Source organism: Pelodiscus sinensis, chromosome 6 (genome assembly GCF_052426305.1).
Source record: "Pelodiscus sinensis isolate ZL-2025 chromosome 6, ASM5242630v1, whole genome shotgun sequence".
Taxonomy (NCBI): Eukaryota; Metazoa; Chordata; order Testudines; family Trionychidae; genus Pelodiscus; species Pelodiscus sinensis.
In genome coordinates, this window is record NC_143057.1 from 80,975,650 (window position 1) to 80,991,383 (window position 15,734).

The 15,734-nt window shown below is 49.0% G+C and overlaps 2 protein-coding genes across 2 annotated transcripts; both read left to right on the forward strand.

Moving 5' to 3' along the window:
- Positions 1-1,368: 1,368 nt before the first annotated feature.
- Positions 1,369-7,309, forward strand: LOC102459951 (small ribosomal subunit protein uS12). Its single transcript, XM_075932199.2, has 4 exons — positions 1,369-1,526; positions 1,894-2,053; positions 6,318-6,438; positions 7,114-7,309. Exons 1-4 carry the CDS (start codon positions 1,523-1,525, stop codon positions 7,258-7,260), a joined length of 432 nt encoding a protein of 143 aa, XP_075788314.1. The 5' UTR covers positions 1,369-1,522; the 3' UTR covers positions 7,261-7,309.
- Positions 7,310-9,890: 2,581 nt separating this feature from the next.
- LOC102451666 (small ribosomal subunit protein uS12) lies at positions 9,891-14,287 on the forward strand. The gene is made up of 4 exons (XM_006124334.5): positions 9,891-10,048; positions 10,419-10,578; positions 13,456-13,576; positions 14,008-14,287. Exons 1-4 carry the CDS (start codon positions 10,045-10,047, stop codon positions 14,152-14,154), a joined length of 432 nt encoding a protein of 143 aa, XP_006124396.2. The 5' UTR covers positions 9,891-10,044; the 3' UTR covers positions 14,155-14,287.
- Positions 14,288-15,734: the final 1,447 nt, after the last annotated feature.

Here is a 15,734-nt window from a genome sequence, read left to right on the forward strand (position 1 = left end):
TGGTCGATCTCGAGGCCTCGACCAGTCACTCGCAAGGCGTCCTGTAAGCCCTGCCCCCATTTCCCTCCCACCCCCCAGAAGCTCTACTACTTACCTCCAGAGAAGACAGAGGTAGTGTCGGCTTCCGGCGCGCTGGGGTTTGGTCGTGGGGCTTCCCGGTGCGGGGAGCGGGTTGGCACCAGGACAAGCACCCGCGGGGCTTCCCAGCGCGGGTAGGGGGGTCGGCTCCCTGGGCAGGCGCGCACACGCGCGAGGCTTTCCTGCACGGGAGGGCGGCAGGGGGTTGGCCCCGGGGCAGGTGAGCGCGCGCGGGGCTTCCCTGCGTGGAGTGGGGAGTTGGCCCCGGGGCAGGCACGCAAGGGGCTTCCCTGCGCGGGGGGGTTTGGCCCCAGGGCAGGCGCGCGCGTGTCTTTCCCTCCGCGGGTGGGGGGGTTGGCCTCCTGGGCAGGCGCGCGCGCACGAGGCTGTCCTGCACGGCGGGCGTGGGGGGGTTTGGCCCCGGGGCAGGCGCGCGCGCGGGGCTTCCCTGCACGGGTGTGGGGGGTCGGCCCCCTGGGCAGGCACGCGCTGGTTTCTGGGGGGGGGGGGGAATGCTGGGAGGAGGGAGATAAAGGGAACTCTCTGCATCCACTGGCATCCCACTCCCGTCCTCAACTACAGAATGCTGTCCCCATTCCTGTCCCCACGCCCCGAACTCTGTCCCCAGCTACAGAACTGTCCCCACTCCCTGAATTCTGTCCTCATTCGCGTCCCCACTCCCCAAACTCTGTCCCCACTGGCACCCTGTCCCCTGCTGCAGAATCCTGTCCTCTGCCCTCCCAGCACCCTGTTCCCTCTCCCCTGCCCCCAGCCACAATACTCCATCCCCACAAAATGTATAATTATAAATGCTTCATTTTAGATTCAAATATCATGAATAAAAAACAGACCATTTATTTCATAACTATAAACACGTGATTTTAATTGTATGTATCGCGTAATTTAAAAATAAACTGTTTATCAGAGTGTGTAAGTAAGGGCTGGGGATAGCAAGTGATGGACAGGAGGAGAATAGAGAGGGCGGGGCTTCAAGGAAGGGGCGGGCAGTAGATCTTCGCCTGTTGTGAGATTTAAAAGGTGATCTTGGGTGTAAAAAGGTGGGAGACCACTGGGCTAGACTCAGCCCCTGCACTTGCTAGAACCTCAGCTACGGGCGGGGTGTGGGGGGGGGGGGTCTCTCCGCGCGGCTGGGGAGAGAGTCTGCGAAACGGGACCCAAAGGCACAAGCACGGCAAAGTGAACCGATGCCTCGGTGCAGGCTGCTAAGAGCGTGACTGAGCCAACCGAGTGATCCCCGCGGCCCGACAGAGACCAGTCCCCAGGCCGGGAGCCGCCTGCTGGGAGTTGTAGTTTCCCGAATAGCGGCGCGTTTTCCATCAGGCGCGGCCAGGCCGCCTCACGCGGGGTCCTCCCAGCGACTTGTAGGCGCCGCGGTGCATGCTGGGTCTTTCTCTCTGCGGCTCGGCCTGGCAGCAGCAGCGCCATGGGTGAGCGGCCGGGGCCCCGAGTGAGGCGGGGCAGCCCCCGTCAAGCACCGCGAGCTCGAGTTCCCCTCCCCCCCGCGGTGGGGAGATCCGCGCTCGCTCGCTCGCTGTCTGAGGCGGGTTTTCCGAGCGGCGGGCGGAGGCGCAGTCCCGCAGCACGCGGCGCTCAGGGCCCGACCCCGGGATCGCTGCGGAGGGGGCAGGGGGCCGCTCTGCGGGCGGGGCAGGCCGGGGCCGCTCTGGGGGAGCAGCTGCCGCGTTCCTAAGCGCGGGACAGGCGGCCCCGGCTCGCCCCCGGCATTTGCGTCGGCCTGGGCCGGGCGTGGAACTGACTGGTTGTTTTTCTGTCTCCTGCCCAATGGTGCTGCAGGGAAGTGCCGCGGGCTTCGTACGGCCAGAAAGCTTCGCAGCCACCGTCGTGATCAGAAATGGCACGACAAGCAATACAAGAAGGCGCATTTGGGCACTGCCCTGAAAGCCAACCCCTTTGGAGGAGCGTCTCATGCCAAGGGCATTGTTCTAGAAAAAGTGTGAGTGAAATCAAGTGTCTTCACAGCACCTCGCATTAGGTCTTGTACTTCTTATCGTGCTTAGATCTGGTAGGATTGCTTTGATCCACCTAATAACATGTTCAGAATGTATTTTCAGCCCATGTCAATTTAGGTGCAGTTCCATTTCCAAAAAAGTAACCATGACTTCTGCACCATTAGTTGCTATATTTATTGAGGTCAGTCGGGGCAGAGTTTTAGGCTTTGTCTTCTTTTTTGTAGCTGTTGAACGTAACAGTTATGTGTAGGTTATTAAATGTCTGTTGCATTTACACACAATAGTATCACAACATTGTTGTACATGAACACCTAAAAGACCAGTGGTTTTTGTTCTTAGATATTTGGGATTTAGAGGATTGTTTGTAAATATTGTTTTTAACATAGTGGTTCCTTATGCTTAAAAGATATGATCTATATCTGCAATTACTATTTTTCCTAAACTATTCAAGTATATGAATTAATATACTTATATTAGCTCTGAAGAATAGCTATGCTTTGAATCTGTCTTGTAAAAAGGATTTGTTGCTTCTCCAACATGGGCATCTGCTTTCCAGAAAGCAAATATAAGCTTCTTAGGCTAGTAGAACAAAAAAATCTTGGTTGGGATTAGGGATGTTAGATAGCATGTAATTGAATAGTTGTGTAACCATATCAAATTTTAGCCATTACATGACTATTCGATAGTCCCTGAGGAGAGGGCCAGCAACCAGTGGCCCCTTACTCCCGGGAAGCCCCCTGCTGTCTCCATCAGAAGCAGCAGCTAGGGGTGGCTGGTGGGATCCCGTCCCTGAGGGGAGCCAGTTTAAAAACTGCATCCCACACAGGCAGTAGCACGGGGTTGCAAGCAGTCTATGATACAGAGGCAGCAGCGCAGGATGGCAGCAGCTCCTGTCTGTAGGGGGTCCGAGCTCCCCATGGACAGGGACTGCTGCCATGAAGCAACGTTTGTCTGTGGTGATTTTGGGCCTGCTATAGACGGGCTGCTTCGTGTCAAGTCTCCTCTACTTCCACCAAGCCCCATACTGTTGCCTCTGAAAGGCAGCCACACAGGTGAAGGAGCAGGCAGCACTGCAAAGCTGGTGCTGGTGGAAGCTAGCTTTTAAGGAGGCAGCAAGGGGAGTCAGCAGGTGGGTCTGCAGAGCTGGTGCTCGCAGAGAATTTGATTAAAACCCAGCTACTTATGCATATAGGCTCTGCCTGCCCTCCAAGCTGCTGGCTCTCTGTCAGCATAGTTTGTGGTGGGGAGAAAGGGAGGCAAATCCAGTGCTCCTGGAGAGCTCACTTAAAACTAGCTGCCCACGGGCACTGGCTTCCACCTCCTCCCCCCCCTTTCTGCCTCTGGCACAGAGGCAACGAGGGGGGAAGATGCATCTAGTAGACGGGATTAACCCTAAGCCTGGGCTGATCAGCTAATCGTGTAGTCATCTATACATTGACATCCCCCATTGGGACTATCATTGCAGTCCAAACTAAGGATGTAATAGTGTAGCTCATTAATTGATAACCAAAAGCTTATAGGTTAATGCTATAAACCAGTGTGTCTCAACCTTTTTTTTTTATTATTATTATTATTAATAAAGTACCCCATTTTCACACACAAAATTCTAAGTATCTCCAGAGCCAGGCTTCCCCATTCTAACCCAATGCACCCACCCCTCCTTCAGAGCCAGGCACCCCTGCCTCCCTGTTCTAATCCAATGCACGCCTTCCCCAGAGCCAGGTTCTCCCCTGCTCCCCCGCTCTAACCCAATGCCCCTCCCCCCGGAGCCAGGCACTGGACATACGGTAACCCTATCTTTGAAGTGCCCACTCCTGCCGCATAGCCATGCCTAGGTGGCTTGTCTGCAGGGAGCACATAGGGCTGTGCGCTCCCACCCCAACTTGGCGCCCCCCTAGCATGGTGCCTGGGGGCAACTTCCCCCTGTTACTCCACTGATGAGGGGGAGAGAGGTGTTCTTTGGAGCAATGCTTATTGTGCTGCTTCACCGCCTTTTAGCTCTTTTCCGCACCGCCGCAGAGAAGGGGCAATGGGGATGTGTTGTGCTGAGCTGTTGGTGGGGGTCGGGGTAATGCGCATCTCCAGGTTCAGCCACCCTCCCCACTGGAGCACCTGGGGAAGCTGCCTGAGAGGAAACAAACTAGGAAAGGCAGCCCTGGAAGTGATTTTTTTTTTTCTCCCCACCCAAATCTGCCCCCCCCCCCCCCTTGGAACTTCCCTGGGTCTCACCGGAGCTGACACAGCCATGCACTTTTCCCACCAGCGCTGGGGTGCGTGCACAGAGCGGCTGTTAACGTCCAGGCGTGTGGCTCCAAACATTCAATTTGACAGGCATGTGCCGCTGTCCCCTCCCCAATCCTCTTTGCAGGGCAAAATCCCTGACTTTTTTGCCAAATTTTACTTGTGTTGAGGCACTCTCCAGACTTCTCTTGCGTATCCCTAAGGGTAAGCATACGCGTACCATTGGTTGAGAAACACTGCTATAGACTACGTGCATTTCCCCTTCTCCCCCTGCCAGAACATTTTTTAGCAGGCTGGCCAGTAGCCTAGCTCAGTTCTGGCTTGTGCTAGGTCTGGAACCTACCCTCACTGCAGCTCTGCATTTGAAGTGTATTAGGAGCCAGGTGGGCAGGCTGCCCAGCTCAGTTCCAGGTCGTGGTGGGTCAAGGAGGTATCCGTCCCACCCCTACCCTGGCTCCCCTTGTGGGCCAGCTCCCACCTGGCACCCTGCACTGCTGCCTCTGATGGGGAGGCAGCAGCACAAAGTATCAGGGGGCTCCTCAAAAGTGGGGTGGGAGCATACTGGCTGCTTGGCCTTGCCCTAAGGGACTATAGAATAGTCGAGTAACCAATAAGAATTCATGAGGTTACTCGACTATTGAATTAACCATTCTTTAACATCCCTAATCCAAACATAGAAATATAAGGCTGAAAAGGGATCTGGAGAGATTTTATAGTCCAGCCCCCTGTGCTGAGGCAAGACAAAATACACCAATAACATTCCTGACAGGTGTTTATCTAATCTGTTCTTTTAAAACTTCCAATGAATGAAAGTTCTTAATACATCTGGGATGCCTGTTCCTGTGCTTTAATTATCCTTCTAGTTGGGGGGAAGAAGGGGAGGGAGACAGACACCTGATAGTTAATCTAAAACTCTTTTATGGTAGATTAAGCCCACTATATCTAGTCCTACCTTCATGGGCTATGGAGAGCAATTAATCACTCGTTATATTAAGACTGCTACCGGGTTTGTCCTGCACTTTTCTTAATACTAAACATTTTCAATTTTTCACTGTTGCTCATAGGTCAGGTTTTCTAAATCATTTTTTATTGCTCTCTTCTAGGGATGTTAAAAATCGTGTAATACGGTAACCATATAACTGATGAAAATTTCAGTGGTTACCCAGTTACTTACGCTGTGGGCTTTGTAGTATGAAGTTTAGTTTAGCTCCTCCCTGGGAGCCCAGCTTCTGGGGAGGAGGCTTTGCTGCCACAGTAAAGTCACCTCTCTGGGAGTTGAGCCATCTTCCCTACCACAGTGAAATTTTCTCCTTGTCATTCAGCCCTTGTCCACCAGGCTCTGGGAAGGTGGCTTCCCTGCTGTGCCTCCCTGTGAGCCAGTTGAGTGTGACAGACTCTTAACTGATAAGCATTAGGTTATCAGTTAAATGGTTACTCTGCTGTACTCTTATCATCCCTACTCTCCTCTGAACTGTTTCCCTTGTCCAAGAAATGGGAGGCTTAATCCAGCTCCTTAGACTGTTTGGTTATATTACCAGATAAAGGTGCAGTGTTCTTTGTTTTGTTGTTGCTTTAAAGAGGGACATTTGGCCTCATGAGATTGCACAAAAAACAGAATTCAGAAGATTAAAAGTTGTTTTAAGATAAATTGCATCTTTAACAATTTTGGCTAAAATAATTGTTAAAATGTTTTGTTGGTAAAATAAATGAAAAATTAGAAGCGGCACTTTCCTTTATGATTATTCCTGAATGTGGCAGTTGAATTAGATATGGAAGGAAAAACGGGTGGGTGGGTTCTGCAGCTGTTCCTGAGGAGAAGAGCTGTGCGTATTTGTAACCAGCTCTTAGTAACAGCTCTGTTGCATTTATAAAAGAAACAGCTTCTTTTGTGCCACTCTACTCCAGCAACTGCAAGGAAGTTTATAGATTTAAGTTAGTTTAGTGATCACTATACTGTTTGTCTTCAAATGGCTACTTTCAGTTACAGCAGTTAATTTTTCCTTTCAGTGGTGTAGAGGCCAAACAGCCCAATTCTGCCATCAGGAAATGTGTCAGAGTGCAGTTGATCAAGAACGGCAAGAAGATAACAGCTTTTGTTCCTAATGATGGTTGCTTGAACTTCATTGAGGTAAATATAATGAATCCCTAAAAATTTGTTGTGAATTGGCTCCATGTCATACCTCTCTGAGTTACTTATTTGTCCCCAACTGTCGAGGACATTTGGTCATCTGAAAGGAATTACTATTACTGTCTGCTTAGTAATATTTTTAATATTATTGTCAAATCAGTTGATCAAAACATGAGGGCTACGTCTACACTGGCATGATTTTCTGGAAATGCTTTTAACAGAAAAGTTTTCCATTAAAGAATTTTCGGAAAAGCGCATCTAGATTGGCCACGGACGCTTTTCCACAAAAAAAGCCCCGATCGCCATTTTCGCAATCAGGGCTTTTTTGCGGAAAACAAATCTCTGCTGTCTACACTGGCCCTTTTGCGCAAATGTTTGTCGGAATAAGACTTTTGCCCGAACGGGAGCAGCATAGTATTTCCGCAAAAGCACTGACAATCTTACATGAGATTGTCAGTGCTTTTGCGGAAATTCAAGCGGCCAGTGTAGACAGCTGGCAAGATTTTCCGGAAAAGCAGCTGCTTTTCTGGTAAAAGTGGCCAGTCTAGACACAGCCGAGATGTAAAGGGATGTCTTTTAGATGTAAAGGGTTGGTTCAGTCAATGTAATTTGTTTTTCTGTTTGGGTTCATTTGACTGAAAAATGTTCAGTTTTCCTTCCTTTCTTTCATTCTAGGAAAATGATGAAGTTCTGGTTGCTGGCTTTGGTCGGAAAGGTCACGCTGTTGGTGACATTCCTGGTGTTCGCTTCAAGGTTGTCAAAGTAGCCAATGTTTCCCTCTTAGCCTTGTACAAAGGCAAGAAAGAGAGACCACGATCATAAATTTGTGATGCCACCTGAATTACTAATAAACTTCAGTTTGATAAATGTTGCAGTCTTTCAAGTCCTCCATGGAATTAAATGTTGGCGCACGTGTTCTGGTCAATTTTTATTTGGTGTTTGGATCAGACAAGCATAATTCTGTTTCAGAGGTTTTTAAGAGTCGCTTAAAAATTAATAATGTTGGGTATTAAGTTTTATTAAGTCTTTTTTAAACTGTTAAGACAAAGGGCACTTTCAGGTCAAATCATTTGCTAGAGAATGTGTTTAAAACTGAAAGATTATTATTTCATCTTGTTTACTTTTGTGTATTGAAAGCAATTAAGGAATAGTCATTTTCACTTTAACTGTATTTTCTTCTGGTGTAGTCTTCTCACAAACCAGTGAGCAGGGAACAGAACACAGGGATTTAAAACTGATTTTATTTTAAAGCTTGTTTTTGAAACACTTTAAATATTTTGCTAGTGCCTGAAAACGTGAAACAATTCTCCAAATTAAATTGACTTTATTTACTCTTGATTTAAAATATCCCTGTATGAATGCAGAAAGTGGATGTTCCAGATTTAATGTGTGATTAGACCTAATATATTTACTCAAGCCGGGTCTGCATTACAAAATTATGTTGACTTTATTTATGTCTGTATATGGCCACCACAGTTATAAAACTGTGTGCGTGGGCATAGGTGGTTCTGCTGGATATCCATTACCAGGAGAATTTACATCAATTATATTATCAGTATAGGCATATTGGAACAGCTACTGAAAGCCAGTAACAGCATAAGCAATGTTATGTCTATACTGTACTGAAACTGTCTATCCAGTTATATTGACTTTGACTAACCCACTTGGGTGTTACTAAATCAGAAGTAGAAAGGCACTTATATTAATGGGAGCCAAATGTAAGTGGAGACATTTCCACCCCTCGATTGAGGGCAAGGCAGCTTATCTCAAGCTAATCTATTTAGCTCTTAATTGGACAGTGCCCTTTATAAAATAGGAAAAAGAGGATGCCTTTATTAGGCAGCTTTCTCTGTTCTTATGGCTTGTATCTACAAATCTCCAAAGACTTACATTGTTAACTAAAGTAGCTTTGACTATTAAGTGTGACAGCAGAAGAAATAATTCTGCTCCCATTAGTTTGTCAGAAAAATGAGTTATTTAGTTAAATGTACAGTATTACATTCTCCTCCTGCCGTCCCTCTCCATGAATGTTATACACTCAAAAGAATCTAGAAAGGGCAAGCACAGATAAGGGTATCTTTATAGGATTGCTGGCCTGTTCAAGATAAATTTAATTCTTTCTGCTTGGACTTCCTTGCTGGGTAAGGTAACACTTGCACCAGCATCCTTCCTCCATCTAGGTAATTTAACAGTATGGATGTGTTTTCTACCATTGTGATAACTATATGTACAGAGTGGCTACGTCTAGACTGGCCCCTTCTCCGGAAGAGGCATGCAAAGCAGGCAAGTCAGAATAGGGAAATCTGTGGGGGATTTAAATATCTCCCGTGGGATTTAAATAAACATGGCTGCCGTTTTTTTTCCGGCCTGGGGAAAAGCCGTAAAACAGTGTCTAGACTGGCGTGATCCTCCGGAATAAAGCCCTTTTCCGGAGGATCTCTTATCCTATTCTGACTTGCCTGCTTTGCATGCCTCTTCCGGAGAAGGGGCCAGTCTAGACGTAGCCAGTGGGAAAGCCTGCCATCGTACAGGGTGAAGTAAGAGGACTATAGTGAGCGATCCTGAAGTGGGATTGGGGAGGGTTTGTGGATGCAACAACCCTGTATGCCTCACTCTCCAGCTGTAATAGCCTTTCAGGGGGTAATCTGTCTGCCCCAAGCATGTGGTTTGTAGGGACCTTTCACCTGTTACAGCAACAGGAAGGTGCTAGCTGCAGGCAAGCACCTGCCCAGTTCAACTCTGCTCACTCTCAACATAGTCTAGTAAATATGAACTCATTGAGCAGTTTGAAAAAGCAAAGAAGAGAAAGTTAATACATATTTCTTCAAGGGAAAATTAACTGACTTAGCTGCAAGGGGGTGCGTGGACTGTTTTTCTTGAATCATCGTCTGCTCAGTATTGTTGCTATAGGGCCAAAAGTTGTGACTCTGCAACTCTGCTCATGCTAGCAGTTACTGAAATACTAGACATTAGTCTCATGTTTTTCTAGAACACCCAGCTCCTGGACATGGGAATATTGAGAACCTCGGTTTCAGGTGGAAAAAGTAATTTTCTTTCCCTTGTGGGTGGGGAGACAGTTTAGGAAACGTGGCACACGTGGGAGAGCGAATGGCTGCTCAATGTTTACTGCTGGGAGTGTCAATGAGCCACCTCTAATTTCCGGGGTCCACAACTCCTGCGACAGGAACTCGAGGTACCCGGCAGCCTCGTGCTTACACCAACGGGCGCGCAGGGGGCGGGCAGCGGGCCGCGGTGGGCGGGAGCAAGGACACGTTGGCCCGCAGAAACGGAGCACGCCCGTTCTCCCAGCTGGGGGCGGTCAAAGGGAGGGCGGACACCTCACGGGGTAGCTGAGGCCCACGTCACAGCGGGGAGGGGAAAGGCACAGGCAAGGAGGCTGCGCGATGCCTTCTGGAAGTTGCCGTTTCCATGACAACGACTCCCACTGACAGGTGTGCCGGATACTGGCCCCTTCTGTGCGTTAGAGGCGCGTTTTCCATCAGGCGCGGCCAGGCCGCCTCACGCGGGGTCCTCCCAGCGACTTGTAGGCGCCGCGGTGCATGCTGGGTCTTTCTCTCTGCGGCTCGGCCTGGCAGCAGCAGCGCCATGGGTGAGCGGCCGGGGCCCCGAGTGAGGCTGGGGCAGCCCCCGTCAAGCACCGCGAGCTCGAGTCCCCCTCCCCCCCCCGCGGCGGGGAGATCCGCGCTCGCTCGCTCGCTGTCTGAGGCGGGTTTTCCGAACGGCGGGGGGAGGCGCAGTCCCGCAGCACGCGGCGCTCAGGGCCCGACCCTGGGATCGCTGCGGTGGGGGCAGGGGGCCGCTCTGCGGGCGGGGCAGGCCGGGGCCGCTCTGGGGGAGCAGCTGCCGCGTTCCTAAGCGCGGGACAGGCGGCCCCGGCTCGCCCCCGGCATTTGCGTCGGCCTGGGCCGGGCGTGGAACTGACTGGTTGTTTTTCTGTCTCCTGCCCAATGGCGCTGCAGGGAAGTGCCGCGGGCTTCGTACGGCCAGAAAGCTTCGCAGCCACCGTCGTGATCAGAAATGGCACGACAAGCAATACAAGAAGGCGCATTTGGGCACTGCCCTGAAAGCCAACCCCTTTGGAGGAGCGTCTCATGCCAAGGGCATTGTTCTAGAAAAAGTGTGAGTGAAATCAAGTGTCTTCACAGCACCTCGCATTAGGTCTTGTACTTTTTATCGTGCTTAGATCTGGTAGGATTGCTTTGATCCACCTAATAACATGTTCAGAATGTATTTTCAGCCCATGTCAACTTAGGTGCAGTTCCATTTTCAAAAAAGTAACCATGACTTCTGCACCATTAGTTGCTGTACAGCTGCTCTCCGAGTTACCAACCAACACTTGGTCCGTAACTCGGACTGTTCATAACTCAGATCCCATAGAGTTACATGGCGACCGCGCTGTTCGTAACTCGGGTCTGCATTTACGACCGCTTTGGTCATAAGTGCGGATGATCATAAGTGGAGGTGGCCGTAAGTCGGGGAGCGGCTGTATTTATTTGAAGTTAGTTGGGGCAGAGTTTCAGGCTTTGTCTTTGTGTGAGTACAACTCATATGCTCTTGGAGTTTAGTTGGAGAAATTCACTCCAGCTTCTGAGAGTAGTTGTTGAAGTTTATTGTAGCTATGCCTAGCTCTGGGACTTATTTATCACACCTTATATTTTGGCAACCAGAATTATTTCTGCATCAGTGAATTGCCTTCTGCATTATGAGTGATTGTCACATTCACTTGTAGCTAGGCACAGTTGGTGTTCAGAGGTCTTAGTCTATTCTGTTCATTCCTTTGGGGGCAACTGGCATTGGCTGCTGTTGGAAGACAGGATACTGGGCTAGACCATTGGTCTTGACTAAGTCTGGCCATTCTTATGGTTTTATGTTTATGCTTGATTTCTGCACAGATTTGTTTTGGAAGTGATTTAATCAGGTTATTTTTTCTTAAAGAGTGGAATGTTTCTTAAATGTTGAAGGTTACATTTAAGAAGCTGTGACGCTAAATAAGAGTGTGTCTGGTTTTCAAAAGTGCTAAGTCTTCTCTGTTCCTGTTGAGATCAATTGGAGAAGTAAACGTTCAGAATTTTTGAAAATCAGACTCATTGTAAAAGTCCACTGGTGATGTTTATACTATTTTATTTCTGAGGATTTTCTGAATAAAGTCTTTTTTTGTGTGTGTGTTAGGCATTTTTTGTATGGTGCGTTTTTGTTTTTTTGTTAAATGATTATTATGCATTAAATAATCTTTTGCTGTTCCAGAAGGGGCAAGGCCTCAAGTGGAAGGGGCGGAGCCATGATGCTTCCAGGCTTCGCCACCCACAGACCACGATTGGACTGGGAGTGAGGGAGTCCCTCCCCCCCCTCCATCCCCATGATCCTCTAGGCACCCATGCCCCTGTTGGTGGGAGGAGAATTTGTGTGCTCTCCCAGGCCAATCACAGTTTGGGGGCCGAGGAGTGCTCAAAATTTCTTTTCACCCTGCCAGGAGCGTGTGGCGCTTCTAAGTGCTGCCCGCTCTTGGCAGGGCAGAGGAAATTTCATGTATTCCCCCCTCCCCAGACCCTGATTGGCCTGGGTTTGGGGAAGCATGTGAAGACTCCTTCTGCCCTGCCAGGAGCGCGTAGTGCTTCTAAGTGCTGCACGCTCCTCACAGTACAGAAGTAGGGTGGAGGAAACTTCATGTGCTCCCTCTGCCCCAAGGCCAATCAGGGCTTGGGGGCGGGGGAGTGCACAAACTCCTCTCCCACCCTGCCAGGAAGCACTGCATGCTCCTGGCAGGGTGGAGAAAATTTTGTGCATGTCCCTCTGCCCCCAGGTCCTAATTGGCCTGGGGGCGGGGGAGCAGCAGGGCCTCCATGGGCCAGATCTGGCCCATGGAGGCCCTTTTGCCCACCCCTGCGTTATATTGACAGCAGCAGAGCCGTTTCTTGTTAAACCCTTATTGTGAGGCCTGAAAAATGTTTGCCATCATTCCACTTGATGTCTACAATTAGGGATGTTAGCTGTCATAATTGAATAGTCATAGAACCACACAAAATATTGTTGGTTCAAGGTTATTCAGTGGTCCGTAGGGGCGGGACTGGTTGCTAATGCCACTGTACTGTATCAGAGGTAGTAGCATGGGATGGTAGGGGGAGCCAGTTTAAAAACCAGCTCCCCTTGTGGGCCAGATGCCTGCCGCCCCGCAGCCTCTGAGACAGTAATGCAGGGTGCAGCAGCCCCTGTCCCTGGGGATCCAAGCTCCCTATGGACAGAGGCTGCTCCAGGAGATGTGGAACAGCGGCTGTCCACAGTGAGCTTGGAACCCCTGCAGACAGGTGCTGCTACCGCTAAGCAGCCTCTGTCCCCTTTCCCCTACACCAGTGCCTGCTTCTTCCCTACCTCCTGCTATCCACAAGATTGACAGAGAAGCTTAGGCTTATCGATTAATTGTGTAGTCGACTACTTGTTGACATCCCTATCTAAAATTCTGGTTTAAATTGAAATGCTTACCATTTCTATCTGTATGTTCTCTGCAATTACCACCTGTCTCTGAGGTCCCCTTCTCTCTTCCCAAACAAAAATCAGAACGTAAAAAAATCTCATGCCTGTATTCCTATTGGCATTTTTAAATCTCTTATTTAGAAGGCTTGACTATACATGGAGCTGCTCTAGCCTCCAGGGTGCCATTGTACTGTTTCTAATTTGCAGTCTCATTAAGTTAGCATTTATCCCCATGGAACACTTACTTCCCCCCAGTATTGGTTCAGATATTTAGGAAGCAAAGGGACCATTTAGGGCATTATTTTTACTTGGACCAATGTACTAGATGAGCTGTGTTCAGTAATTGTGCATTAAATGTTGGGTTTTATAGAACTTCTTGAAAATGCAATGCTGTTTACATTCTTCATTGAATAGAGGTGTACAAAGTGATCTAGTGTTTAATGTAGCAGTCCTTGATGTTCTAAAATATATGAGCTAGAATAATCAAGGAAAATGTCACTGATGCCTTTTTGTGTTTTTCCATTTCAGTGGTGTAGAGGCTAAGCAGCCCAATTCAGCCATCAGGAAATGTGTCCGAGTCCAGCTGATCAAGAATGGCAAGAAAATAACAGCTTTTGTTCCTAATGATGGTTGCTTGAATTTCATTGAGGTGAATAATTTATCAGGAAATGAACCACAGAAAGTAGTTATATGTTGTATTTGGCTGAATTGGGAGATAGGCCATGCTCACTGTGCTTTGACATGATGATGGGCAGAAGACAGACATTATAAGTGCTCTTTTACCTTCCATATGATGCCTCCACTGTGCTGCTGCAAAGCAAAGGAGTGTCTTAGCTAATATTTATTCCTACCTAAATGGTGAAGGGAACTAAAGTTTCAAGTCTCTTTATGTCTGACCACCACACTTCTTCCTGCTTCAGCTGGCCTTTCCTGGAAGGAGTTGTGTTATGCTTAAAAGTATTAGGTCCAGTTTGGGATGCTCTGATTTCTCAGAATAGCAAAAATACATGGTTTTAGACACATGCATAAATCTTATATTGACTGCTGTGCAACTGAAGTGTTTTCTGTTTTTAATTCTAGGAAAATGATGAAGTACTGGTTGCTGGCTTTGGCCGAAAAGGTCATGCTGTTGGTGACATTCCTGGAGTTCGCTTCAAGGTTGTCAAAGTAGCCAATGTTTCCCTCTTAGCCTTGTACAAAGGCAAGAAGGAGAGACCAAGATCATAAACTTTTGATAATTTGTTAAAGATATCAGCAAAAGTTTACATATAAAGAAACCTCTTGTATTTTTAATGTCCTTTTCTTTCTGAAAATAGTCTAAATTAACTGAATTGAATATCAATTAAAGTGTTTCAACATCTGTAGTGCCTTGTTTGTTACTAACTTATCTTCTGAGACGTTTCTTACAGTTGACCAGGATGAATGGGCCCAAGTCTCATAAATCCTTTAGTGTTTCTGTGCACTATTGTAGAATGTGTTGTATCTGTTTTATTTAGCTGGAAGCTTATGAGATATTTGTAAAGATACTCTAAATCAGTGGTTCCCAAACTTTTTGGTGTCATGCCCCCTTTTTGATTTTTGAGGAATCCTCACCACTACCACCCCCTCATATCAGCAAATCTTGTTGAGCGCAAAAAAAAAAAAAGGAACTGATTGGGTCTGAAACAAATAGCAACACTTGGTGGGAGGGGACGTAAAGGGGGGGCTAGGTTGTGCGCCCCCCCCCCCTGAAATTTCTTCACATCCCGGTTTGGGAACCCATGCTCTAAACCCAGATTTTTTTAGTGGGCAAGTGGTATTGAGTTTCTGTGTTTAAGTGTATTAGAAAACTGGCTCTTTTTCTTGTGGAAAATTTCAAGGTTTTTGCAAATCTAAATCCAGATTGTTTTCAATTCTTAGATGATACTTCATGGAGTCTAGATTGGGTGTTTCATACTCCCACTCCCTTCTGTATGATAGACTCCCTGGTTGCATTATTTATCCCATGATGCATCACATTTTTCCCTTTTGATGAGGGGATGAGGTACATTGTGAAATCCAATGAGGATCCTGCTCCATGGAATGCGAAGCAGCATGGCAGTACAGGCAGTCCCCGACTTACGCGGATCCGACTTACGTCGGATCTGCACTTAAGAATGGGGCTTTTCTCGCCCCGGAACTCACGGGCGGTGGGTCACCACCTGTGTCCTCCGGGGCAAGAAAAGCTTCTCCCAGTCTCCCTGGTCTCCTGGGGGGGGGTGTCCAGCAAAGCCGCTGGACCCCCCCCAGCAGACCAGGGACACCTGAGCAAAGCCGCCGCCTAGGCAAACCCGGGAGCAGACCAGGGAGACGGAGAGCAAAGCCGCGGAGCACACCCGCAGTGGGACAGCCCGGGCACGCTTGAGCTGTCCCCCTGCGGGCATGCTCCAAGGCTTTGCTCTCCGTCTCCCTGTTCTGCAGGGAGACGCGGAGCAAAGCCGCGGAGCACGCCCGCAGTGGGACAGCCCAAGTGCACCTGGGCTGTCCCCCTGCGGGCGTGCTCCGCGGCTTTGCTCCGCGTCTCCCAGGTCAGCAGACCAGGGAGATGGAGCAAAGCTGTGGAGGACTTGGGCGGTCCTGCCACCCCCATCTCTCTGGTCTGCTGGGGGGGGGGGGGGAGTACAGCTAGTGTCCCCCCCCAGCAGACTAGGCTTTTCTTGCCTACCCCTGGGGTAGAGCAGCTGGGGGCTGCTCGGTTGGTCCCACAGCGCCGCTCCGGACCACCCCAGCAGCTCTGCCCCAGGAGTCCTGATTCAGCCGCTGTTGGTCAGTTTCAGCAGTGGCTGAAT

Bases quoted from the DNA above. Each gene is read 5' to 3' on its own strand.
- LOC102459951 (XM_075932199.2), top strand. The intron at 2,054-6,317 runs GTGAGTGAAATC...TTTTCCTTTCAG, and splicing joins GGCATTGTTCTAGAAAAAGT to TGGTGTAGAGGCCAAACAGC. The intron at 6,439-7,113 runs GTAAATATAATG...CTTTCATTCTAG, and splicing joins GTTGCTTGAACTTCATTGAG to GAAAATGATGAAGTTCTGGT.
- LOC102451666 (XM_006124334.5), top strand. The intron at 10,579-13,455 runs GTGAGTGAAATC...TTTCCATTTCAG, and splicing joins GGCATTGTTCTAGAAAAAGT to TGGTGTAGAGGCTAAGCAGC. The intron at 13,577-14,007 runs GTGAATAATTTA...TTTTAATTCTAG, and splicing joins GTTGCTTGAATTTCATTGAG to GAAAATGATGAAGTACTGGT.